The sequence below is a fragment of the Astyanax mexicanus genome, chromosome 15 (assembly GCF_023375975.1).
Source record: "Astyanax mexicanus isolate ESR-SI-001 chromosome 15, AstMex3_surface, whole genome shotgun sequence".
Classification (NCBI taxonomy): domain Eukaryota; kingdom Metazoa; phylum Chordata; class Actinopteri; order Characiformes; family Acestrorhamphidae; genus Astyanax; species Astyanax mexicanus.
Genome location: NC_064422.1, coordinates 4,552,902 through 4,580,895, shown reverse-complemented (window position 1 = coordinate 4,580,895; position 27,994 = coordinate 4,552,902). Strand labels below are relative to the sequence as shown.

Here is a 27,994-nt window from a genome sequence, read left to right as displayed (position 1 = left end):
TCTACATGTAATCAGGTAATTCAACAGGTAAAATGCCTAATTGTGGTTAGTGAAACTGAATAAATGAAATCATCATTTAAAAAGTATTTTTTTATATTTCTCAAGTTATACTTGGATGATATTAAAGCTTAGATAATCTGAAAATCTGATAAAAATGCAAAACCAAAAGAAATCTGTAAGGGGGCAAATACTTTTTCATGTTACCGTATATTGTTCACTTTAAAACACTTTAAATATTAAATGAATCGCACAATGTCAATTAAGATTTTATGTACTTACCTGAATAAGCAACAGTGTTTATCACAGCATTTTCCAATGTAACTGCTGAACGTTTAATGAATCTACAGATATTATCTGTAAAATAACAAATGTACAATTATAACCTAATTACACTTATTTCCTATACCATTCACGGCTCCAGCACTTAATGAATAATGAAGAGTGATAATAAAATAAAACGTATTAAAGTTGTTTATTTTGGACGTATGTATCACAATATACACTGGTCAAAAAAATTAAGGGAACCTCTAAATCACACAACAACCAATGGACAAAAATTGAAGGTAGGAGATCTTTACTGATATAAATTGTGTAATTATTAGAAAAGAAAATCATAAAAACACACAATCCACAACCTTTAACCCATCGAAGCTGGGATTAGATTTTTCTTACTGGAAATCACAGTAAAAACTGCCAGACCTGAATCAGGGCATCAGTGAGCTCCTGGGCAGTCTGTGGTGCAGCTTAGCACTGTTGATGCACTGATAATCCCAGATGTTCATAAATAGATTCAGGGATTGAGTTCCAGTCAATGGCACCTGGTCTAACAATGACTCTGGGGATTTCTAACTTTCCCAGTTAAAGCCCTACGAGATGCCGATCAGACCCTCACCTGGCTCCACACAGCAAACCCTGACAGCATGTATGGATGTGTAATCATGGAGGATCTGGACTGCCTGTGCAACATGCAGCAGGTAGTGACAAGAACACTAGTGAACAATCAGTGGTATTTGTATGTGGCTGCCACCTACAAAAATATTACTTTCTTGGGGTTGTCTGGTTGTTGATGGTGCAGCTTTATTACTTTCATTTCAACAAAAGGAGGTGGACTTAATTCTCAAACAAGAATAATTACTAAACATATTCCAGAAGTTTAACTGTGTTATACTGTAATGATGTAATGATTTTTTGAGCAGTGATTATCACTCAAATACACTGTTCATTTTCCATCACTCTGATCAGTAAACTGTACCTTGAAATGTATTCAAATATGGAGCAGTCCAAAACAGGAAAACAATCCTTAGCAGACTAAGGGCTGAGCAAGTAGCAGCCTCTCTGAAGAACCCTAGAAAAGAAAAATCAGTTTTAATAACATGCCACTTACATTTAAAGTTAAAATACAAGAAATATCTGAAACAGGTTTGTCTTTGTAATGCAGGAGTTAGTCCAGTATAATAGTTAGTCCAGCACAAGAGAGAGGGATATTTATTCCAGGGCAGGGGAGAGGAAAACATAGTCCAAGACAAGGTAGAGGTAGCAGAATAGTTTTGTCAGGACAATGAAGAGAGAGAAGAAGAATGGGTAAGAGGAAGTAAGAATGGGTTCTGGTTTTAAAAGAAGAGTAAGACTTTTTTGTGTGCTTGTGTATTTTAATTTTGCCAATATGGGACTAAGGCTAATAAATGTTATAATTAATATTATTTAAGTAGATAACTGTGTACTATTTTGTTGTCTAAGCTACAGTTTTACAAAGAAATACTCATTTGCTTGTAGACAATACAGTTGTATGAAAAAGTTTGGGCACCCCTGATCATTTTCATGATCTTCCTTTATAAATAATTGGTTGCTCGGATCAGCAATTTCAGTTAAACATATCATATAGCAGATGCATAAATTTGGGTGCCCCAACAGAAAAATTACATCAATATTTTAGATTCATCAGTCCACAGTCCCTTATTCCAAAATGAAGCTGGCTTGTCCAAATGTGCTTCAGCATACCTCAAACGACTCAGTTTGTGGCGTGTGCTCAGAAAAGGCATTTTCTGCATTACTCTCCCACACAACCTCTGCTTGTGCAAAGTGAGCTGAATAGTTGAACAATGCACAGTGACTTCATCTGCAGCAAGATGATGATGTAGGTGTTTAGAGGTGGTCTGTAGGTTGACTTTGACTGTTCTCATCATCCTTCTCCTCGATTATCTGAGATTTTTATTGGCTGCCACTTCAGGTCTTAACTAGAACTGTGCCTGTGGTCTTCCATTTCCTCACTCTGTTCCTCATAGAGAGCTTTTTTATCCTTCCTCTAAACCAGTCTTTGTTTTCAGGTCATTTGGGAGTTGTGTTTTGACCTTAATCCCTTTTCATATTTGGATTCACCTGTGTGAATGTAGGTCAAGGGTCATTGAACTTATCAAACTAATTTTGTGTTCCAATAATTAGTGCTAAAGTTATTCAAATCAATAAAATGACAAGGGTGCCCAAATTTATGCACCTGCTTAATTTTATTTATTATAAAAAATAAATAAAATTATATATATATATATATATATATATATATATATATATATATATATATATATATATATATATATACATATACATATATATATATATACATATATATACATATATATATATATATACATATATATATTTAAATTACAAAATTATAAAAATAATTATTGCAGACTTTCTGTAAATCCTATAAACATCATTTCACTTCTCAGATATCACTGTGTTTGTCTGCTATATGATATATTAAACTAAAATTGCTGATCCAAACAAAAAAGGATGTATAAAGGAAAAACATGAAAATTATCAGTTGTGCTCAAACTTTTTCATACCACTGTATGCTGCCAAAAAGGCACACATTTGACAATCAAGTACAAAAGGTCATAAGAAAGCTGTTTTCAGTGAGAGTACAACAGTAATGCTGTTTCTGTCATTAGCTGTTATTATTTTTAAAGTGGTTAAACAGTATCTGACTTTACGTAGCTCTGGAACAGAGAGTGTGTGTTAGTGTTTCAAAAAATTAGTTGATGATGCTTTTTTTGTACAACAAAATGAGCTTTTGTGCAGAATATGAACTACTCGGTTAACTGTATGAGGTAGGTGTGTTGCTGAACTAAAGTTTAGAAAAAGTATCTAAAGTACTGCTAAATGCTTAAATTAATGTTGGTTTTATACAATATGCCGTCAATTAACATACTTCTAAAATGTACACACAAAATGCTAACAAGCCACTGAATACATGGCCATTTACAATGCAATTAAACTGAGAGAAACCAGAGCAAATTTACAGAGGACCAAACACAATGTTCAGCTGAAGCTGTTCTACACAGTTACTTTTAAAATGAACAGTGAGAAGGTCAAGAACCTCCAGCATAAATATGACCAGGTGCTTCTGCTGTTTTTAACTAACTCTACCAACAACCGGTGCCAGAAGCAGAAAGACTATAGGTGTGAGGAAACATGAGGATATTTGTGAACACATTTCACCATTCTCATTTCTCAGACAGTGCTTGTGCTGTGATTGGCTCCTCTTGAAGAGAGAACATGTGATAGAGTTTTGCTGAGGTTGCTTGTGTTGTAATAGAGTTAGTGAATGCAGAGAACTTGGTTTTAAGTGAACAAAATATACTTTTGAGCAGGAAACGAACTATAAAGCTAATTGTGAGAGGTAGATATGTTGGTGTGTTGAAAGATTTAAAGAAATATTTAAGCGTTGGAAACACTTGTTAGCAGCTGTAAAAAAAAAACTGTAAATACATTTTAATTTAACATGAGACTCAACAGTACAGTTATTATGAGCGAATCATTAATTACAATACTTACCCTCGATTACACCCCAGAGGATGAAAGCAAGAAACATAGCAACGTTCGGAGAAATGACAAACACAAACTGTACAGACAGGGCAGTTCTTCCGTAGTCTAGAGGAAATAAAGTATTTAATTATGAGTGTTTGACTGCAACACAAATTTCTATGATCAAATTAAGAATTAAATAAAGAATTTACTTACCTTTCTTTATTAAATATGTGCGAGCATGATAGCTTAGAAAGACTGGAAATACAAAAGCCAGAATGCAGAGAAACAAAACCCCAATATGCATACTGGAAAATCCTGTGAGACACAAATACAGACAAAAATACATATAACTTCTTACAATAACAGCATATTCTTCTTCTTCTTATTATTTTTTATCTCCATGCTCAACTGTCTTTACTATAGTATGTTGTATACTGTATTTAGTATATGTATGGTAAAGTTTATTGCTGGGGTGACTCTTTGCCAAGGGGCCATCTGCAGCTTTGAAGGACCTACAAGGCTGTATAGCTGAGGATGGTCTGCCTGTGCATGTGACAACAATCTCACAAGCTTTTCACAAAGCTGGCCTGTATGGCAGGATGGCGAAAAAGAAGCCACTCCTAAAAAAAGTGTCATGCTGAATCTTGTTTGTGCTTTGGCAAAAACCACTTGGAAGTGTCTAATGACATGTAGGAAAAGGTTTTATAGTCAGATAAGACCAAGATTGACCTTCTGGATTGTGTTTGGGCGAATACCAAACACAGCCTACCACAACCAATACACCAGACCTACTGTAAAGCACGGTGGGGGTAACATTATGTTATGGGGTGTTTTTCTTCAGCAGGAACTGAGCAATTGGTCAGGACTATAGGAAATATGGATGCTTCCAAGTACATCCAGTTTCCCGGGGAACACATGCGGCCCTCTGCACAGCAGTGGCTTAAAGATAGAAAGGTAAATGTCCTTCACTGGCCTAAATTCGAAAGTAAATCTATGGATGGTCTTAAAGACAGAAGGCATTGCTGGTCACTGCGAAATTGGATGGACTTAAAAAGAGCAGTGCTTTGCCGGTCACAGAAAACTACCCAATATTCCCCAATCCTGATGTGCAAAGCTGATAGGGACATATCCAAACTGACTCATGGCTGTAATTAAAGCAAAGCATGGATATACAAAGTACTGAATCAGGGGACTGATGTCTTTCCTAACCCTGTTATTCTGCATTTATTTTTTTTAATTAATTGTTAGAACCTTTTAATTTTTTCCAATTGCTTGAATGTGGTAAGGGAAAGTATGTAAATAAAACTGGAGAAGAAATTCTTTGGTCTGAGTTTTAATTTCAAACGTAAGACTAAAAAGTGACTGTTTCAAAGAGGTGTGCAGATATTTACAGGCATTGTAAGTAGGGCAGATAATGTATAGACATCATACACATCATATCAAACAGCAGAACTTACCATATCTAACCAGCACAGTAACTTCATTCTGATATAAAATATTAATTAATCACAGAAAACAGTTAACATCTAAGCTAACTCCCTGTATTCCTATCTGTTATTTAGTTGTATTCATGTGTTCTAAGTTCAATAAGTAAACTATATACTAGTGCTGTAAGAGACACATTATTTACAGCTACTGTTACTGACTGATGTTCAATGCAGGAAGTTTTTATATCTATTCCAGTTATTCATTCATTCTCTCCTGAGCTAAAATTAATTTAAACTGTACAGTTTAAAATGCATAATTGTGATTAAATGTGAAACATTTTGTTTAATAAACCATAGAGTAGATAAATAATTTGCTTACTTTTGTATTTAACTGATAGAATTATTAAAAACCTAAACATCCGAAATCTGATAAAGATGCTGTATGTAATCCGTTGCTTTCCATCTCTTTTATAATTTGGGTTATGAAATATTCATAGTCCAGTTAGTCTTATCTTTACAACAAGCCTGTGTTTTACAAAACTGTAGACAATCATACTTATTTCTACATTTATCACTGTGTATAAAAGTGAAACTCACCAAGCTGCTGAACTTCCACGGTTGCGTTTGCTGAAAACTCCCCAGAGAGAACTTCACACATATACAGGCCTTTGTCTTCAGTGCGGAGATCCTTTAATCTAAGTGAGAAATTCCCTTTGCTGATTTCATCAAGGCTGAAGAACTCGACTCTGCCCATGTAGCTCCCATGGACGGATTCTGTCTTAACCTCACCATCTTGGAACATCAGCACCAGAATATCTTGATCCACTTTCTTCCATGAGACTTCTTCCATCTCTTCAGGTGGGATATGGGAGTCTACAGAGCAGTTCAGAGTGACGGCCTCATCGGCTTTTGCAGATATTACATGACCTCCAGTCACAGTCAAACGCTCTAAAAAAAATATAAAGCATCAGATCAGATGAGAAAAAATCTATATGCTACTTTATACAGGGCCTATAAAAATTTTCACCTCCTTGAATGTTTTTCTCATTTACTAATTTTATAAATGGAATCATAGAGATCAGCTGAGTGCAGTAATGTGTCTCATTGACTGCAGTATAAAAACGGTAACAAATATGGTTCCCAGTAAATCTGCATAGAGCTAGGCATCTTTACAAATAGAACAAGTATTTGATACACTGCTGATTTTTCAGGTTTTCCCACTTGCAAAGCATGTGGAAGACTGTAATTTTTATCATAGGTACTCTTCAACTGTGAGTGATGGAATCTAAAACAAAAATCCAGAAAAATACATTGTATGATTTTTAAATAATTAATTTCCATTTTATTGTGGGAAATAAGTATTTGATACACCAGAAAAAGAAACTTAATATTTGGTACAGAAACCTTTGTTTGCAATTACAGAGATGAGACGTTTCCTGTAGTTCTTGACAAGGTTTGCACACACTGCAGCAGGTATTTTGGCCCACTCCTCCATACAGATCTCCTCCAGAGCCTTCAGGTTTCGTGGCTGTCGCTGGGCCACACAGACTTTAAGCTCCCTCCAAAGATTTTCTATTGGATTCAGGTCTGGAGACTGGCTAGGCCACTCCAGGACCTTAAGATGTTTCCTACGGAGCCACTCTTTAGTTGCCCTGGCTGTGTGTTTTGGGTCGTTATCATGCTGGAAGACCCAGCCACGACCCATCTTCAGTGTTCTTTTTTATATTTTTATATGCACTGTATGTGTTGCACATCCAAGGGGGAATAAAGGAGAAGAAAAACTGCATCTCTATGGATGCTGTTTCTAAAATAAATGGCCAGAATGGCCTACACAGTGTAGGTATTGGATAGACATTTCTACTAAGGGTGTTCTCACACCAGGCAAACTGTATCATCCCTGAATGCCCCTGAGTATGTATCCAGCGTGCCTGAGCCTGAGAACTGAAACTTAAATATGTCTGTGAAGCTGCCCAGGGCTCTAGTGTAACCCAATGTCTCAACGGTGCAAAAAAAAGAATTCTCAGGTTATCAAACCCCAGAACCTACTTATCTAACAAGCACAGCACCATCCAGCTATTATCAAACCCCAGAAAATATAAATCTCTCCAGCACAGCAACACCTATCTGTTATCAAACATCAGAACCTACTAATCTAACCAGAACAGCTACATCCATCTGTTATCAAACCCTAGAACCTACTTATCTAACCAGCACAGCACCATCCATCTATTATCAAACCCCAGAACCAACTAATCTAACCAGCACAACACCATCCATCTGTTATCAAACCCCAGATCCTACTAATCTACCCAGCACAACATCTTCCATCTGTTATCAAATCCCAGAACCTACTAATCTAACAAGTACAGCGCCATCCGTCTGTTATCAAACCCCAGAACCTAATAATCTAACCAGTACAGCGCCATCCATCTGTTATCAAACCCCAGAACCTACTAATCTAACCAGCACAGCACCATCCATCTGTTATCAAACCCCAGAACCTACTAATCTAACCAGCACAGCTCCATCCATCTGTTATCAAACCCCAGAACCTACTAATCTAACCAGCACAGCTGAATCCATCTGTTATCAAACCCCAGAACCTACTAATCTAACCAGCACAGCTCCGTCCATCTGTTATCAAATCCCAGAACCTACTAATCTAACCAGCACAGCTGAATCCATCTGTTATCAAACCCCAGATCCTACTAATCTACCCAGCACAACATCTTCCATCTGTTATCAAATCCCAGAACCTACTAATCTAACAAGTACAGCGCCATCCGTCTGTTATCAAACCCCAGAACCTAATAATCTAACCAGTACAGCGCCATCCATCTGTTATCAAACCCCAGAACCTACTAATCTAACCAGCACAGCACCATCCATCTGTTATCAAACCCCAGAACCTACTAATCTAACCAGCACAGCTCCATCCATCTGTTATCAAACCCCAGAACCTACTAATCTAACCAGCACAGCTGAATCCATCTGTTATCAAACCCCAGAACCTACTAATCTAACCAGCACAGCTCCGTCCATCTGTTATCAAACCTCAGAACCTACTAATCTAACCAGCACAGCGCCATCCATCTGTTATCAAACCCCAGAACCTACTAATTTAACCGACACAGCCCAATCCATCTGTTATCAAACCCCAGAACCTACTAATCTAACCAGCACAACATCTATCTTTTATCAAACCCCAGAACCTACTAATCTAAGCAGCACAACACCATCCATCTGTTATCAAACCCCACAACCTACTAATCTAACATGCAGAGTCATCCATCTGTTACCAAACCCCAGAAACTACTAATCTAAGCAGCACAGCTACATCCATCTGTTATTAAACCTCAGACACTATTCATCTAACCAGTACAGCACCATCCATCTGTTATCAAACCCCAAAACCTACTAATCGAAGCAGCACAACACCATCCATCTGATATCAAACCCCAGAACCTACTAATCTAACCAGCACAACACCATGCATCTGTTATCAAACCCCAAAAATATACTAATCTAACTAACACAGCCCAATCCATCTGTTATCAAACCCCAGATCCTACTAATCTAACCAGCACAGCTCCATCCATCTGTTATCAAACCCAGATCATACTAATCTAACAAGCACAGCTGAATCCATCTGTTATCAAACCCCAGAACCTACTAATCTAACCAGCACAGCTCCGTCCATCTGTTATCAAACCCCAAAATCTACTAATTGTAATGGGTGGGGAGCGGTAGCTCTCCAGCCCAGAAGGTTGTAGAATCCAAGTGCAGAGCAGTAGATCTCAAAGCAGGCAAACCCAAGAAAAAAGGGAAATAATAATAATAATAATAATAATATAATCGTTAATATATATATATATTAGTAGGATATATAATATTATAAAATAATATTATATTATATATATATATATATATATATATATATATATATATATATAAGTCCTTATTAAACCCCGCTCCACGCGGGGATCAAACCCAGGCTGTCGCGGTCGCAGCCCAGTGCTCTAACCGCTGCACCAGCGAGCGGATTGGGATGGGGCCGCTTTAATTGCCCTTTAAAGGGCCTCCGCCGAAAGGGGCGGAGCAACGAAAACGGGCGGAGAGTGAAAACAAGAGTGAAATCAAACCTCGCGCCGAGCGTGAGTGAGAGAGGGGGAGAGAAGACGTAAACTAAGGCTTGCCTGGAAGCGGCTTCCTCTTATGAGATGAGGTTAAGGATTAACTAAACAAAAGGGGCTTCCAACGAAAACAAAACTAAACTGAGGTGCTTATGGATTTAAACGCTGCTCCACCAGAGAGGGGAGGAACAGCGCGGGAGAGAGAAGGTAAACAAGCCGCGTTCCTCGCAGTGAGAGACACACACAGACACACACACACAGAGACTCGAGAGGGCCGGCAAAGGAGAGCACACTGCTCTGCTCCACCAAACTAGAGACAGGTAGATGGCGGCTGTGGAGCTCACTGCTCTACACAGCTCCACCAACTCGAAGGGAGAAAGGGATAGAGATAAAGAGCCGGGGCTCGCTCGGAAAACCGGCATAGATTCGCTCTCACGAGCTTCAAAGATCCAGCGCCGAGTGGCTAGTTGGCGTTGCTTATAAGCTGTTGAAAGCAGGTGTTGATAATAAGCCAATTAACCCTCGGCGCTGGCCTGGCGCGCCCTCCGATACCCTGGAGGACACCTCGATCGGGCACCAGCCCTTGCAGGACCCCCCTCCCCCCCCCGAGGGGCGGCACCCGACGGCCCTAAACCCGCCACACGGTCTCGCCGAAAAGCCCGGACCAGTTCCGGGTCCAAGATGTGGCGAGCTGGTACCCAGGACCGCTCCTCCGGCCCATACCCCTCCCAGTCCACCAGATACTGGAGACCACCGCGCACCCTTCGGGAGTCCAGGAGCCGGCGGACGGTGTAGGCGGGGGCACCACCAATGGTACGGGGACCCGGGGGAGCAGCCGGACCCAAGGAACAGAGGTAGGGCTTAAGGCGGGACACGTGGAAGGTGGGATGAATTCTTTTAAGGGCAGGTGGCAGGGCGAGCCGGTAGGAGACTGGATTGACGCGGCGGAGTATCTTAAATGGCTCTACATACCGCGGGGCCAGTTTACGTGGGCTGCCCCGCAAAGGGAGGTCCTTGGCCGAAAGCCAGACCCGTTGGCCAACCCGATAAGAGGGGGCGGGCCGCCGCCTCCTGTCTGCGTTTCGTTTTTGAGTTGCCCTGGCAGACAGGAGGGCAGCCCGGGCCTTCCTCCAGGCCCGTTGGCAACGACGGACCATCTGATCGGCCGAGGACACCAGGCGACAGAAGGCCCCCCAGAACCGGCTGGTAAACTGCACTCCTCGGTCGGACACAATGTCCGGCCTTGGAAAACCTGTCCACTATGACCAATATCACGGTGTTACCCCGAGACGAGGGCAAACCCGTGATAAAGTCCAGGGACAGGTGTGACCAGGGACGTGAGGGAACGGCCAGAGGGTGCAACAGACCTGTGGGCCTGGTCCTGGGGTCCTTTCCTTGGGCGCATACCGCGCAGGCGGACACATGGGAACATACATCCCTTTCTATGTGTGCCCACCAAAAATGATGCCGCAAGGACTCCAGTGTGCGTGTAACTCCCGGGTGAGCAGTCTGGAGAGAGGCGTGACCCCAGTCTAGTCCCGACCCGGGGGGCCATTACCCGGGTCTGGGTCAACCTGCTGGGCCCGTCGGACAGCGTCCAACAGGCCCCAACGGAGGGGCGCCAAGATCCTGGCTGGGGGAACCACAGTGGATGGTTCTACTGGATGAGGGAGGGGCTCCCATTGGCGCGAGAGGGCGTCCGGTTTGACGTTCTTGGACCCGGGACGATACGACAAAATGAAGTCAAATCAGGTGAAAAACAACCCCCATCTGGCCTGGCGTGGGTTTAGATGCTTGGCCTGCTGGATGTAGGCCAAGTTCTTGTGGTCTGTCCAGACCAGAAAGGGGTGTTCCGCCCCCTCTAGCCAATGCCTCCACTCTTCCAGAGCGAGCTTCACAGCCAGGAGCTCCCGGTCTCCCACGTCGTACCTCTGCTCGGCAGGGGTAAGACGATGGGAGTAGTAGGTGCATGGGTGCAGTCGGCCTCCAGGCCCCGCTCGCTGGGACAAAACCGCACCCACGCCTACTTCAGAAGCATCCACCTCTACGACAAACGGATGTCCGGGATCAGGCAGTTGGAGTACTGGGGCCCTAGTCAGCAGGCGCCTGATAGCATCAAATGCTTCCTGGGCCTCTGTTGACCACGTTAGTGGAGCAGCCACAGAGCTAAAATTTCTCACAAACCGTCTGAAGAAATTTGCAAAGCCCAGGAAGCGCTGGACCAGGCGCACTGAGGTAGGTTGGGGCCAGTTCTCCACTGCCTTGATCTTAGTGGGATCCATGCGCAGCGCGTTGTGTGACACGACAAAACCCAAAAATGAGATGGTCTGCGCATGGAACTCGGACTTCTCAAGCTTGACGTAGAGGTGGTTATCCAGAAGCAGCTGGAGAACCCGTCGGACATGGGTAACGTGCTCGTCTACGGACCGACTGTAGATAAGAATGTCGTCCAGGTAGACGAACACGTACCAGTCCAACGCTTCCCGAAGAACCTCGTTTATGTACCCCTGGAACACGGCGGGGGCGTTCATCAACCCAAACGGCATTACCAGGTACTCATAGTGTCCTGGACGGGGTGATGGACGCCGTCTTCCACTCGTCACCCGCTCTTATCCTGACAAGGTTATAAGCACTGCGCAGGTCCAGTTTGGTGAAAATGGTGGCCTGCTGCAGTGCTTCAAAGGTGGATGACATTAGGGACAAGGGGTAGCGGTTCTTGATTGTTATTTTGTTGAGGCCCCTGTAGTAGATACAGGGCCTCAGCCCATCGTCTTTTTTGCCATGAAGAAAATGCTGGCACTGGCCGGGGAGGTGGGTGGCCGAATAAATCCCAAGGCAAGGGCCTCCTGGATATATTCCTCCATTGCCCGGCGTTCGGGGCCCGATAGGGAGAACAACCTTCCCCTGGGGGGACTAGCCCCAGGGAGGAGGTCGATGGCCATATCACAGGAACAGTGGGGAGGAAGTATTTGGGCCTTCTTCTTACTGAACACCACCCGGAGGTCCTGGTATTCAGAGGGTACCCGAGAGAGATCGGGACCTGCGGGATCGAGGTTCATGCCTTTAGTGGTCCTGTGGGCTGAAGGCAGGAGGCCCGGCAGGCTGGGCCCCACGCCAGAACCGAGCGAGTCAGCCAGTCAACGCGGGGTTGTGTCTCTGGAGCCAAGGAAAACCCAGAATAAGCTGCAAGTCAGGGGCATTAATGATGTATAGTGCTATCTCCTCTGAATGAGACCAGACTTGCAGCCTGAGGGGGCGTGTCTGATGAGACACCACCCCTGGCTCCAGCGACCGCCCGTTGATGGCTGCTACAGGCAAAGGCTCCTGTAGGGGTACCAGCGACAGGGCCAGCCTCTTAGCTACAGCAGCATCAAGGAAGTTTCCTGCTGCTCCAGAGTCCACAAAGGCAGAGAGGCAAACCTCGGAAGCCCCCCATGCCAACGTCACATCTAGGAAGACCCCTTGAGTACGCGGGGGCCCTGGTTGACCTGTAGTGGATCCCGCTTCCACTGGCAAGTGTCAGCTCTTAGCTGATAGCTCGGGGCAGCTGGCACGCTGGTGCCCTGAAACCCCACAGTAGAGGCACCGACCCTCCCGCATCCGAGCTTCGCGCTCCTGCCTGGGTAGGCGGGTATGCCCCAACTGCAAAGGTCGGACTTTAGAATTTCGAGCCCGACGCCTCTCTTTGAGGCGATTGTCTAGTCTCTGGGTTAGCTCAATGAGGACATCAAGAGACATTGGGGGGTCGCGGTGGGCGAGCTCGTCCTTGAGGTCCTCATTGAGACCGTGGTGGAATGCGCTAATCAGAGCACTGGAGTTCCACCAGCTTTCAGCCGAGAGCGTACGAAATTCGATGGCATACTCAGACACCGACCCCCTACCCTGACGTAGGTTAAGGAGGCGGGTCCCTGCCTCCTCTCCTCGGACTGGAAGATCGAATGTCTGCGAAAGGGCGGTGGCAAGCAGCGCAGCAGTGGAGCAAAATCCTGGCTGGTGTTCCCAGACTGCGGTAGCCCATGCTAACGCCCTTCTAGAGAGGAGGGAGACAATGTATGCCACTTTGGCACGCTCTGACTGAAAGCGGGAAGGGAGAAGCTCGAAAGCGAGTGAGCATTGTAGGAGAAATCCCCTACAGCCTCCTGGTTCACCCCCGTAGCGCATAGGGGAAGGTAGTGGGGGTTCGACCCAATGCGCTGTGGGTGGCTCAGCCACAACATGCTCCCCCTGGAGACTTCGGGGGGCTGGATGTGGGGTGTGGCAGATTGTGTGCCAAAATATTAGCTAGCCCCTGCAGCTGGTCTAGAATCTGCCGCAGGGTCTGTTCATGCCTCCCAATAGCTGCCCCCTGGTTCCCCAGGGCGGCCTTTACCTGCTCGAGACCTTACTGCTCTGCTGGATCCATGTTGGGGCTGGATCTTTCTGTAATGGGTGGGGAGCGGTAGCTCTCCAGCCCAGAAGGTTGTAGAATCCAAAGCAGGCAAACCCAAGAAAAAAGGGAAATAATAATAATAATAATATATAATCGTTAATATATATATATTAATAGGATATATAATATAATAAAATAATATTATATGTATATAGTCCTTATTAAACCCCGCTCCACGCGGGGATTAAACCCAGGCTGTCGCGGTCGCAGCCCAGTGCTCTAACCGCTGCACCAGCGAGCGGATTGGGATGCGGCCGCTTTAATCGCCCTTTAAAGGGCCTCCGCCGAAAGGGGCGGAGCAACGAAAATGGGCGGAGAGTGAAAACAAGAGTGAAAACAAACCTCGCGCCGAGCGTGAGTGAGAGAGGGGGAGAGAAAACGTAAACTAAGGCTTGCCTGGAAGCGGCTTCCTCTTATGAGACGAGGTTAAGGATTAACTAAACAAAAGGGGCTTCCAACGAAAACAAAACTAAACTGAGGTGCTTATGGATTTAAACTCTGCTCCACCAGAGAGGGGAGGAACAGCGCGGGAGAGAGAAGGTAAACAAGCCGCGTTCCTCGCAGTGAGAGACACACACACACACAGAGACTCGAGAGGGCCGGCAAAGGAGAGCACACTGCTCTGCTCCACCAAACTAGAGACAGGTAGATGGCGGCTGTGGAGCTCACTGCTCTACACAGCTCCACCAACTCGAAGGGAGAAAGGGATAGAGATAAAGAGCCGGGGCTCGCTCGGAAAACCGGCATAGATTCGCTCTCACGAGCTTCAAAGATCCAGCGCCGAGTGGCTAGTTGGCGTTGCTTATAAGCTGTTGAAAGCAGGTGTTGATAATAAGCCAATTAACCCTCGGCGCTGGCCTGGCGCGCCCTCCGATGCCCTGGAGGACGCCTCGATCGGGCACCAGCCCTTACACTAATCTAACCAGCACAGCACCATCTATCTGTTATCAAACCCCAGAACCAGCACAGCTCCATCCATCTGTTATCAAACCCAGATCCTACTAATCAAACCAGCACAGCTGAATCCATCTGATATATAAAACTCCAGAACCTACTAATCTAACCAGCACAGCTCCGTCCATCTAGTATAAAACCCCAGAACCTACTAATCGAAGCAGCACAACACCATGCATCTGTTATCAAACCCCACAACCTACTAATCTAACCAGCACAGCTCCATCCATCTGTTATCAAACCCCAGAACCTACTAATCTAACCAGCACAGCTCCGTCCATCTAGTATAAAACCCCAGAACCTACTAATCGAAGCAGCACAACACCATGCATCTGTTATCAAACCCCAAAATATACTAATCTAACTAGCACAGCACCATCTATCGGTTATTAAACCACAGAACCCACTAATTTAACCGACACAGCCCAATCCATCTGTTATCAAACCCCAGAACCTACTAATCTAACCAGCACAGTGCCATCCATCTGTTATCAACCCCCAGAACTGAAAGCTCCGCGTAGGTTCTAGCGGGAAACTCGAAATCACGCCACTTTTCTCAGCCAATCACCAACTCCCACCTGTCCTTAAAAGACCTCCCTCATACCTGTTCTCCCCTGCTTGTAGACGCTGACATACGTTTTCGGGCGCCGGTCGTTGCCGCGTGGCTTCATGGTGTTTCTGCCATTTGTCATTACCTTGCTCTCAGTTTGCCGTTTTCGACCGTCTGCGTGGCTGCTCGTTCGTAGTTGGCTCGATTTCCTGCTCGTAGGATCCATGTTGGTTTGTATTGCTCTCTGTTCTGTCGCTGGCGTTTTGGTTGGATCCTCGCTGTGTTTGCTGTTGGCGGTCTGGGTTCCTGTTTGCTGGATCACGTGACCGAGTCGCGCTTGCCTTCGAGGCTTGCTGCTCCTATGCTTTGTCTCGGCTCGCAGCCGTGTGCTGAATCGTGCTGGTTGTTTCGGCTCAGTGTCGATTCTGTGGCGTTCTGGTCTAGTGCTGAGGCTTTTCTCGGCGGTGTTCGGATAGTTGCTTGGTGTTTCTGCGTTTTCCACGGCTCTGTCCGGTGCCTGTGGCTGAGTTTGTACGCTTCGCTCGAGCAGTCTGGGCTGGATGGCTGTTTTTAAACCCGCTCCTGCTGGCACCCGATAGTTTTAGCCCCGCGCCCGCCCTCCGTTTTTTACGTTTCTGCCGCTCCGCACGCCTGCTTGTGTTGCTTACGTTTAGTGCTCGACATTAACTTGGGTTTTTTATTGAACCAGCAATGTGGCGCTGATAGCCTGCTCCCTTCCTACTGTCCACACAAACACGCCCACGCCTCGGTGGAGCTGACCCTTCAGGCACTGCTTGCAAAGTGTTTCGTTCATGCAGCACCAAAACCTAATTTGATCGATGATAAATAAACTTAGTGTACTTGGTTAATCCTCGTTCGTTGTGATCTCATTCTTGCGACACTCCTATGGTTCGTTTATCGGTCTTGGGCTATACTGTTGCTGAATGTTATTTATGTGTCGTTCGCGATCGATCCGGCTCAGGAGCCGACTCTTCGAAGTCACCTATTGGAACCGGCTCTATTATGGGTGCCGTTTTCTCCATTTTATATACCTTCGTATTTTACACATTAATTTAGAAGCACTGTATTTGATATTTGTATTGTGGCACTTTTTGTTATGGAGCTGCTTTAATACTTTTTCGTATTGGGTGATTGTATTGACTGTTTCATTCGTTTTAAGTTATTTTGTCGAAGTGGCGCTATTTTGTAAATCTCATAATTGGTTGTAATACGTTTTTTATTATAAAGCATTGTTATGCAGCTGTTTTGCTCGTCGCAAGTGCCTATTGCGCTGCTTCTTATCTCGGACCGTACCCGTTCAATTGCTTTTCTGTACTCGCTTCCGCGCTGCTTATTGTCTCGGGCCGTGCCTGCTCTACTTACTGCTTTAATGTCTCGCTTTCTGCGCTGCCTATTATCTCGGGCCGTGCCCGCTCTAATGCTTTGCTGTACTCGCAGCCCGCGTTGTTTCTTATCTCGGGCCGTGCCCGCTCTAATGGTTTACTGTACTCGCAGTCCGCGTTGTTTATTATCTCGGGCCGCGCCCGCTCTAATGCTTTACCGTACTCTCAGTTTGCGTTGTTCATAATCTCGGGCCGTGCCCGCTCTGTAATGCTTTAATGGCTCGCAGTCTGCGCGGTTTCTTATCTCGGGCCGTGCCCGCTTTAATGGTTTGCTATACTCGCAGTCCGCGTTGTTTGTTATCTCGGGCCGTGCCCGCTCTAATGCTTTACTGGCTCGCAGTCCGCGTGGTTTATTATCTCGGGCCGTGCCAGCTCTAATGCTTTACCGTACTCGCAGTCCGCGTTGTTTGTTATCTCGGGCCGTGCCCGCTCTAATGCTTTACTGGCTCGCAGCCCCGCGCGGTTTATTATCTCGGGCCGTGCCAGCTCTAATGCTTTACCGTACTCGCAGTCCGCGTTGTTTATCTCGGGCCGTGCCCGCTCTAATGCTTTACTGGCTCGCAGTCCGCGTGGTTTATTATCTCGGGCCGTGCCAGCTCTAATGCTTTACCGTACTCGCAGTTCGCGTTGTTTATTGTTCTCGGGCCGTGCCCGCTCTAATGCTTTACCGTACTCGCAGTTCGCGTTGTTTATTGTCTCGGGCCGTGCCCGCTCTAATGCTTTACTGTACTCGCTGTCTGCGTTGTTTATTGTCTCAGGCCGTGCCCGCTCCGCTGCTTGATTGGACTCGTGTCCGATGCTGCTTGTATATGAAACACTCGGATGTACAGTACTGCACAGGTTCTCGATTACGTGATTCGTGGACTGCACTGACTGCGTACCTGGTCTAATTCTGGTGATTTGCTGCCTTTTATTGGGTTAATTTTGTGTTGCCTGTGCTATGTTTTGTTTTATGATTGGCATGTACCTTTCTTGCAGAATTTCTACTTTTACGATGCCGTGTTTTAACATATTAATCAACGCCGTGGGCAGCGGTTGCTATTGCCTTAGAACTTTTTTAGTGGCCGAAGTTTTGCGCATTTACCGATCACGGGTTGCTTTGACGTACTGCTGTGCAAATTACGTGCCTCAATGTTAAGTATCCCATCCGGTTTGTCGTTGCTTTATGTCTTATGGTTTGTGCTGATGTTACTTTCCCTGGTCCTTTGGTTTTGGGGGTGTTCTCCAAGGACAGTCTGTCCTTGGTTCTGCATTTGGTGCTTCCTGACATTTGTTTTGGCATTAATTTCGCTTCCCCTGTTATATTTGCTTTGTTCGCATCATGACTTACAAGGTGTCTAATAACAATCATCAGTAAAATGTTATAGCAGTCAATGATAATGGAAAGTCTTTTAATTCTCGGGCCGTGCCCGCCCTAATACCCACTGGACTCGTAGTCCGCGCTGCTGCGATCACGGGCCGTGCCCGCTCTATTAACCCTGGACTCGTAGTCCGCGCTGCTGCGATCGCCGGCCGTGCCCGCTCTATTAACCCTGGACTCGTAGTCCGCGCTGCTGCGATCGCGGGCCGTGCCCGCTCTATTAACCCTGGACTCGTAGTCCGCGCTGCTGCGATCGCGGGCCGTGCCCGCTCTAAATACCCACTGGACTTGTAGTCCGCGCTGCTGCGATCGCCGGCCGTGCCCGCTCTATTAACCCTGGACTCGTAGTCCGCGCTGCTGCGATCGCGGGCCGTGCCCGCTCTAATAACCACTGGACTCGTAGTCCGCGCTGCTGCGATCGCGGGCCGTGCCCGCTCTAATAACCACTGGACTCGTAGTCCGCGCTGCTGCAGTCGCGAGCCGTGCTCGCTCTTATACCCTCACCCATCTTGTTCGGGATACCTGATGTCTGAGTAAGTAATTTATGTACATATATATCTATTTATTTATATATCTATTTAATATATCTATTTAATTGCAAACAACTGGAGGTGGTTGTAAGATTTTTATACAGACGTCAAATGAATATACTGTTATAACGTACTGCCACGACAGCTCGCGCTCGCTCAAATATCCTACTCCTTATGCTCCTAGATATCAACACGGGCCGTGCCCGTTCCTATGCTCATTAGACTCATAGTCTGAGTTTTTTCTGCACAGCGGGCCGTGCCCGCCCTTATAGCCTTTGGACTCGTAGTCCGCGTTTTGCTGCACAGCGGGCCGTGCCCGCTCTTATACCCTTTGGACTCGTAGTCCGCGTTTTGCTGCACAGCGGGCCGTGCCCGCTCTTATTCCCTTTGGACTCGTAGTCCGCGTTTTGCTACGACGGCGTCCAAAAGTTGTGCCCCTCAAACGCTTAATGTATTGTTAGTCCGCAGTGTTTTCTCATGCTGATCACGTCAACGTTACGCTTATCATACGCTTCTAAAATAGCCTCAAGCAGTGTATACAAGTACTTTGTATACAACGAACCTAATAAATGTATGCTATCAAAACATGAGCGCAACTACTGTAATGCACACGTACTCAGCAAATAACACTTTAATCTTGAACACATTATTCAAGCTTGTTTATAACTGTTTTCCTTCCAGAATACGTGAACCAGGTAAAGGATCCTCCTGTGGGTAATTATATCTTTTTATATTTTTGGGGATAGGCTCCGCCCCCGCCGTACAAGTACGGCAGGATCTGCGAGGTTCCAGACGCTGCGGACCTGGGCTTCGATGGGGCTTTCGCCAAAGACTCTATATACACTCTATTCACTATTACTAATTGTCATGCGTGTTTATTGGGATTAAATCTTTCTGCTGCACTTTGTTTCTAGAGTGTTCCTGCTAGAACTGAAAGCTCTGCGTAGGTTCTAGCGGGAAACTCGAAATCACGCCACTTTTCTCAGCCAATCACCAACTCCCACCTGTCCTTAAAAGACCTCCCTCATACCTGTTCTCCCCTGCTTGCAGACGCTGACATACGTTTTCACCCTCCTCCTTCCCCACCGCCTCCAGTTCGGTCCCGCCGGTTGCCCAGGGGATAGGCTCCGCCCCCGCCGTACAAGTACGGCAGGATCTGCGAGGTTCCAGACGCTGCGGACCTGGGCTTCGACGGGGCTTTCGCCAAAGACTCTATATACACTATATTCACTATTACTAATTGTCATACGTGTTTATTGGGATTAAATCTTTCTTGCTGCACTTTGTTTCTAGAGTTTTCCTGCTAGAACCTACTAATCTAACCAGCACAGTGCCACCCAGCTGTTATCAACCCCCAGAACCTACTAATCTAACCAGCACAGCTTCATCCATCTGTTATCAAACCCTCGAACCTACTAATCTAACCAGCACAGCTTCATCCATCTGTTATCAAACCCCCAGAACCTACTAATCTAACCAGCACAGCACCATCCATCTGTTATCAAACCCCAGAACCTACTAATCTAACCAGCACAGTGCCATCCATCTGTTATCAAACCCCCAGAACCTACTAATCTAACCAGCACAGCACCATCCATCTGTTATCAAACCCCAGAACCTACTAATCTAACCAGCACAGTGCCATCCATCTGTTATCAAACCCCAGAACCTACTAATCTAACCAGCAAGGTGCCATCCATCTGTTATAAAGCATTAGCTATTAATTCATCTCAGAAAACAGTTAGCATTGCCAATTAACAATTTTTGCTAACCTGCTATTGTAAGTTTCATATTAAAAGTACTCAGAACAGCTCGTACAGCTTGTACAGTTGTATACCAAGAACAATAAAGAACATCCCTTTTTTTATGTGGACTAAGAAAACCTTCGATCAAAATATGGTCAAAATCTAAATTGTGGCCATAACATCCAGCACTAACCTGTATGGTGTCGCATCAATGCCAAAAAAAATTAACCAGCTTGTTTTAACATGTTGCATGTGTATATTAACTTCCAGCGAGTGCAAATGTGAATTTCGCAAGCAAAAAAATCCCTCAAACCCTGGAGATGGCCAATAGCATCCTGAGGAAGGTGACTCTGACCCTGCCCCCAAAGTGTCAAAACCACCTCTTTTAAAACTTGATCGCAAAGAACTCATAAAAACAACACCTTCAGGTAACTCTGAGGACAATTTGAGAGAAACAAACAGAAGAATTAAGCTTAAGAGCAATATTTTTTCAGTGTGCACATGATTCCCCTTTTTATTTGCACACAAAATGTTAAAACACGCTAATTAATTTTTTTCACCTGGTATTTTTGCACCCCCGACTTTATGACACCATACCCCTGTAGTGAGTAGGACAAACTACATGAGTTGGCCATCCAAGGGGCATGTGACTTCTATGGAGAATAGTACATAAGACATTTAGTCATGACATGTTCAGTTTGAAACCCTTAAAACACTTGTATTTGATTTTCTTTTTATTTAATTTATCTTGATATGTTTTAAATTAAAAAAGTTGTAAATAAAACTTTCTTGTAGAATTGTGCTTTTAATAAATAACTTTATGTGGAACAGATTGTTAGTTAATCGTTTCCAAGTCAATATTGCCTATATGATCAGTGGGAACCTGTAAAACTGTTTTTGTTTTATCAGCACAACATTTGTACTGATGCAACTAAGAAACAAAACTCGGCACACTAGTGCAAAAACCTTGGTAAAAGTGCTCTCCCATTACTGAATAACATAATCAGTCTATTAGGCATGTGCAATAGCTGTGTATCAGTGTCCTCAAAACCAGTGGCGGATGCTGGTCTTTTAAGGAGGGGAAGCTCAATTTCGGCCTACATCTTAACATACTGTATGTAGTTTTCACTACACAACAAAAAGGTACCCATTCTTTACATTGAACAATTACAAAAAAAAATGCTATGACATGAATAAACACAAAATGATCATTAAAAAAAAACAACATTACGCAAAATCTTTAAAGTTGGTAAAGGAAAAAATGCAGGTAAATTTATTTCCTTTTTGGACAGTTTTAATTTCCTTGAATAATCCCTTTATTGATTTAAATTATTTAAATTATTTTTTAATGATAACACAATACTTAATACTGGCCCCTGTTCATTTATGTCCTGAGATAGTTTCATCAAGAAGAATGGCCATCAGTACATTTTATTTGTTACAGCACTTCCAGTCAGCCAGCTCACTTTATCATACCAGAACAGCTGAAAATACCTGTTACTTTTCCCACATTTTACACCAAATTAATCAGAAAAGCACCAGAAATAGAAGCTCGATTTGTCGCTAGTCGTTTTTAGTAAAGAAAATGCTGCTATAAGGATTAGGAAAGTCTCAGGTTTAACTCAGAACAGAATGAAAATGCTCCCATCACAGATTTTTACACTAAAAGATCGCTGATTCGCTTATTTTGCTGTCAATCAAAAAGGGACTCCGCCTCAGACAGATCATCCAATCATCACGCAGAAGCTGAGCGTCCGGGCCGACCGAGGCCAGCCCACTGCTCCATAGACCCCCAGAGACGCTGAGCGTCCGATGGGCGGGAAAAGCCCAGCGTTTATCCAATGACTCGTCTTGTTTCGCCGCGCGCTTTGCTCCGCTACTGAAGTCTGTGCACTGTTTAAAGCAGCGCTGCGGGAATGAGTGAGAGGAAAGCCGCGGCGTTACCAGTGATAAGAAGCTGATTCTGAACTAAGTTCAGCACGCTGTAGCGCATATTTAATCAGTGACATGTACACACAACAGTATATATTTAATCACTTATTTTTTTACATTTTAGGGGAAGCTGAGCTTCCCTTGCAGTCTTAGAGCAATCACCGCTGCTCAAAACCCATCTTAATAAGCCACAAAAAAGTATTTTCACTTATACTATTCCTCATTGATATAGAAGAGGGGGAGAGGGGGCAATTGTGCTCGGGCATGTCAGAATCTAAAATGAGTTCATACTAGGGGTGGGAATCAAAGGTCATCTCACTTACAATATTCTTACATTCATTTCTCAAATGATATCACAATACTGTAACTGTCTGATACTTAATGTATTGCAAGACAATCCTCTGCAATACTTTATAGCATATGTGTTACTAAAAAGATTGAAATACTCCTAATGCTAAACTCAGACTACACAACATTTTTGTCTCTCGCAATGTTCATTATGTTATGTCAGATTAAGCAGTCATATTTGTTTCATGTCTTAATCGGGGAACTGGCAACACTACATATTGGTAAGACATGGACCAATCATCGTCCTTGTCCTGGCATGAATTCAAGAATTCAAAGAGACTTTATTGTCATTTAATATCACATTGGTACATGAGGTGGAACAAAACTGTATTTCCATATCTAAGTCACAAGAATAGACAAACACAGTCTGCTTTAACTAATACCACACAAAAATATATGTTTGCATGGTTTTATTGAACACAACCTGTTAACATTCACAGTGAGGGGGGGGAAAAGTATGTTAACCTTTAGATAACTGGTTGACAGTCATTTGGCACCAAAAACCTCAATCAAACATTTCCTGTAGTTGAAGATCAGACCTGCACAACAGTCAGGAGGAAATATTATTTCAGCAATATTCTTGGGATATCTGTTGTAAATCGCTCTCTTGAGGTCATGCCACAGCATCACAATTAGGTTGAGGTCAGGACTCTTAGGTTTTCCTGCAAAATGTCTTTGTAAACTTGCAAATTTATTTTTCCATTGATGATGGCAATTCATCCAGGCCCTGATGCAGCAAAGCAGCCCCAAACCATGATGCCCCTACACCATGTTTCACAGTTGGGATGAGGTTTTGATGATGGTGTGCTGTGCCTTTTTCCCTTTTTCTCCCCACATAGTGTTGTTTGTTCCTTCCAAACAACTCATTTTTGGTTTCATCTGTCCACAGTATATTTTGCCAGTATTGCTGTGAAACATCAAGGTGTTCTTTTGCAAACTTCAAATGTGCAGCAATGTGGTTTTTGGACAGCAGTGGCTTCCTCCGTGGTGTCCTACCATAGACTCCATTCTTGTTTAATGCTTTCCTTATTGTAGATTTGTCAACAAAAATGCTAGCATGTGCCAGAGATTTCTGTAAGTCTTTAGCTGACACTCTAGGATTCTTCCTCACCTCATTGATCATTCTGTGCTGTGCTCTTGCAGTCATCCTTACAGGACAACCAAGCCTAGGGAGAGTAGCAACAGTGCTGAACTTTCACCATTTGTACATTTGTAGACCGTCTGTCTTACCGTGGACACATGAACATCAAGGCTTTTAGATATACTTTTATAACCCTTTTTGTGTTTTTTATAGGGCAGGGCAGCTTTAACCAACACATCCAATCTTATCACATTCTGGCTCCAATTAGCTCTTAGAAAAGTCATTAGCCTCGGGGTTCACATAAAAAGTTTTGTTCAATAAAGTCAATGCAAACATGTTTTTTTTTGCGGTATTAGTTTAAGCAGACTGTCTTTGTCTATTGTTGTGACTTAGATGAAGATCAGGAGACATTTAATGAACAATTCATGCACAAATCCAAGTAATAAAATAACAAACGATCTGCTTCTTGCCATCTTCCAAGGCTGTGTTTCCCTACTGGTACTTCTCTATCTGAGCGCAGCCTTAGATACAATAGATCATACTATCCTTTTAGAAAGATTAGAGAACATGGTTGGTGTAACTGGAACTGCTTTATCATGGTTCAAATCATACTTAACCGATCGCTATCAGTTTGTGAGGATAAAGATGTCTTTAATTTATACTAAGGTAAGATATGGAATTCCACAAGGCTCTACATTAGGACCGTTATCATTTACATTATATATGCTCCCACTGGGCAAAGTTATTAGAAAACATGACGTAAATTTTCATTTTTCGCCAAACCTGATGACAAACTAAGAATAAAGAAAATCAAGGATTGTGTAAAAGATGTAAAATCATCATCACACAACTTCCTCCTATTAAATAGTGATAAAAACAGAAGTTCTCCTATTAGGCCCCAAAGCTGCTACAAAAAAATGATCAGACTTAATGTTATATCTGGCCAAATTCTCCATCACACCTGGTTTAGCAGCTAAAAATCTTATCATAGATTCAGACCTAGCATTTGATAAACACATATCTAATGTTACTAGAACAGCTTTTCTACACCTCCATAATATTGCCAAGCTAAGAAATGCCCTATCCCTGCATTAAGCAAAAACATTAGTCCATACCTTCATTACCTCAAGGCTAGATTATTGTAATGCGCTACTGTCTGGATGTTCCGGCAGTAACTTAAATAAACTTCAGCTAGTTCAAAATGCTGCAGCCAGGGTCCTTACTAAAACTAGGAAATTTGATCATATTAGTCCAGTACTATCAGCACTGCACTGGCTTCCAGTCAAATTCCGCATAGACTATAAAATTCTCCTGTTAACGTATAAAGCCCTACACGGGCTCGCTCCTGAGTATTTACGAGACCTCATCTCCTATTATGAACCACCACAATTACTTAGATCTCAGGGTGCTGGTTTCTTAGTAGTTCCCAGAATTCAGAGGAGGAATGCAGGAGGAAGAGCTTTCTCTTATAAAGCGCCTCAACTCTGGAATCATCTCCCCGAATATGTTCGGGACTCAGACACAGTCTCAATCTTTAAGTCTAGACTGAAAACTTACTTGTTTAGTTTAGCTTTTGGTATTTAATGTTTTTTCCTTTAGATAAGGCTGCAGATCCAGGGGTTCATGGACAGAGGGAATTGTGGGTAAACTGAGATGCTGGTGCTGTTGTTCTCCCACTGCACATGGTCACTCAGGTTTGTGGACGGTGGAGTGGGTGGATGCCAGTGTTTCAGGGAGCCTCCATGTCTATGTTACCTTCTGGCTCTCTGCCTTTAGTTAGGCTGTTTTATTCAGTTCTGCCGGAGTCATTTGCCACACTCTAGTAATATATCATATTTTCTGTTCTCCATAAAACCAGTCAAATCAATCCATCTCTCTGCCTTCCTCCGAGTTACTGACTGCCCACCTGTCTGACCCGATACCGATGGATGTTGGACCCTCAGGCTCTCTCATGAACTGTAACTGCTTTCATTAGTGGTGCTGCTATACTCTTGAACATATAAAACCTATGTGGATGTATAAAGACTTTTTAAATTTTAATTTGACCAGTGGTAGGATGGTCCCCCCTTAAATGTGAGTCTTTCTTCTCCCAAGGTTTCTTCCTCCTCCTGCAGCTCTGAGGGAGTTTTTCCTTGCCTCCGCGCTCACTGGGGGTTCTGTATTCTGTATTTTCTATGTTTAATGTTTTGCCTGATTCTTTGTCCTGTGATCACGTTTTTGTAAAGCTGCTTTGTGACAACACCAGTTGTAAAAAAAAACCTATACAAATAAATTTAATTTGATTTGATTAATCAAACAGGTCCAGCTCTCCCTCACACTCAGCAGCCTCCATGAAGACCTGCCAGTCTAGGCAGCCGAAGCAGTCCTGTAGTATAGCCTCGTACTTCGTAGGTCATCGTGGAAGAGGAGTAAAGAATCTGACATCCATGGCTACAGAAGCATTCTGTGTGATGTTATCAGTTTTGTGCTCCAAAGAACCACACAAAAAAAGAAGAAGCGACTGTGGGCTTGTTCCTGGGTGACCCAGGACGACCCAGGACATAACAGGTTCTGTGTACCTGAGAGAGAACTTGAGGTATGGTAAAGATGTACATTAGCTAGGTAAGCTCCAGTTTCAGTGCATGTAAACAGAATATCTCATGATTAAATAAGACTATTGGAAAAATATATATATTGATATTTTGGCCCCAAGCTGGCCAAAAAAACACTGAATTGAATGACAAACAGTGAGAGAGGCCATTAAAATTCTGTGATGGTCAATGCAGGAAAGAACAAACACACTGGCTAACTGACACTGAAACTTTCAAATAATGGAAACAGCACACCAAAATCTCAAACTATCCTTTATATATTGACAATGTCTGATTAACTATCCTTACTCATCTTAAGCTTATTTAACTGATCTAAGTTATATTACATTTTATTAAATTTGTGACCAAGGCAGAGGCGCACGTGTCTCCAGCAGAGAGCAGCATTTTACAACACTGAACAAAATATTACTTTCTCAAATTGTGACCTGGAGAAGAGAAATGAGCGCTACCATATACCTTCATAGATCACTGTATTTCCCTGCTGGTTTCACCAGGAGTGGTATTGAAAAGCATGTTGGCATTGTGCTTTGATGTTTTTAAAATATATAGCAAAAAAAAAGCAAACAAAATAAATCTGATGCAGGCAATTTGTCGGCTCTGAAAAATCGGGTCAAAAGTGAGCTAAATTTTTGTAGTATGATCTGTGCAGTGCGTTTTACAGCTCATATTATATACTAACATTTTTATACTGTGCGACAAATAAAAGTATACCACTCACCGATCTCCTTTATTTGAACTGAAGTTTGAGCAGATTCATCTTGTCTGTGAACAGAACAGTTGTAAACTCCTGCATCTTCAGTGGTTATATTTGTGAGCAGGAGGGAGAAGTTTCCGTGCTTGATCTCCTCAGTAAAGAAACTGGCTCTTCCACTGTAAGCCTGGTTCTGAGACTCTGGTCGAATTTCTCCATCTTGGAATAAATGCACTAAAGATTCAGAGTCAGTTCTCATCCACTCCACCTCCAGCTCCTCCAGGGGTATGAGGGTTTCAGTAGAACAGGGTAGCATCAGTGAACCCCCCAACCTTACAGTCAGAGGATCAGTAGGACCTAAAACATGGAGCCCTAAGAGAAAATAAAACCAGGTCAACAGACTAACATTTATAACCTCCAAATTTTGTTACTGATGTACATGGTATTTTTGTTATGGAATGACAAGCAGTCTAGGCACTGGGCGTTGCCTGTTCGGTCGGGTAGACCAACTGGTTCTTTGTGTGGCAAAGTTTGCTTTTACTTTCCTTGTTATACAGAAAAACAGTGCTCTTGGATTATAAACCGCATATGTAACCATAAACATATGTAAACCATATTTCTTTTATTTCTTTTCTTTTCCAAATGAAAACAAAACACATTTTAAAAACATTATATTCTATTTTGTCCTCCACTGTGAATAAAGTGTACAGTTTTGAAATTTTTACATGGATTTTGATTAATTCACAACTACAGTTGTTTACTACTTATTTTGGATGTTTTTCTCATTTTGTAACTCTACTTTCTTTCCATATACTAAGCTGTAATGACAGTGTTATAGGCAAAAGTTAAGATAGGATTTAAGGGGATGATCCTTTGCTCTGTCTCTTTTTACAGCGCTGATATAAATTACAGCAGAAAAAAGCCATGTTTAAATATCACCTACCGGAACAGGATAGTAAGAGTCCTGACAGATAAATGCAGATAGATAAACCCATCTTTACTCGAGGGAGAGA

General features: G+C 43.6%; 2 protein-coding genes across 2 annotated transcripts in view; both read right to left on the bottom strand.

The window, feature by feature from the left end:
- LOC103040198 (butyrophilin-like protein 2) overlaps positions 1-27,994 on the bottom strand; it is a 275,510-nt gene that overhangs the window by 10,045 nt on the left and 237,471 nt on the right. The window lies entirely within an intron of this gene.
- LOC111192394 (butyrophilin-like protein 2) lies at positions 48-27,981 on the bottom strand. The gene is made up of 7 exons (XM_049464771.1): positions 27,925-27,981; positions 27,009-27,353; positions 5,832-6,182; positions 4,021-4,122; positions 3,835-3,930; positions 1,253-1,345; positions 48-354 (listed from the first exon to the last, which is right to left on the bottom strand). The coding sequence occupies exons 1-7, from the start codon at positions 27,974-27,976 to the stop codon at positions 260-262; spliced, it is 1,134 nt and encodes a 377-aa protein (XP_049320728.1). The 5' UTR covers positions 27,977-27,981; the 3' UTR covers positions 48-259.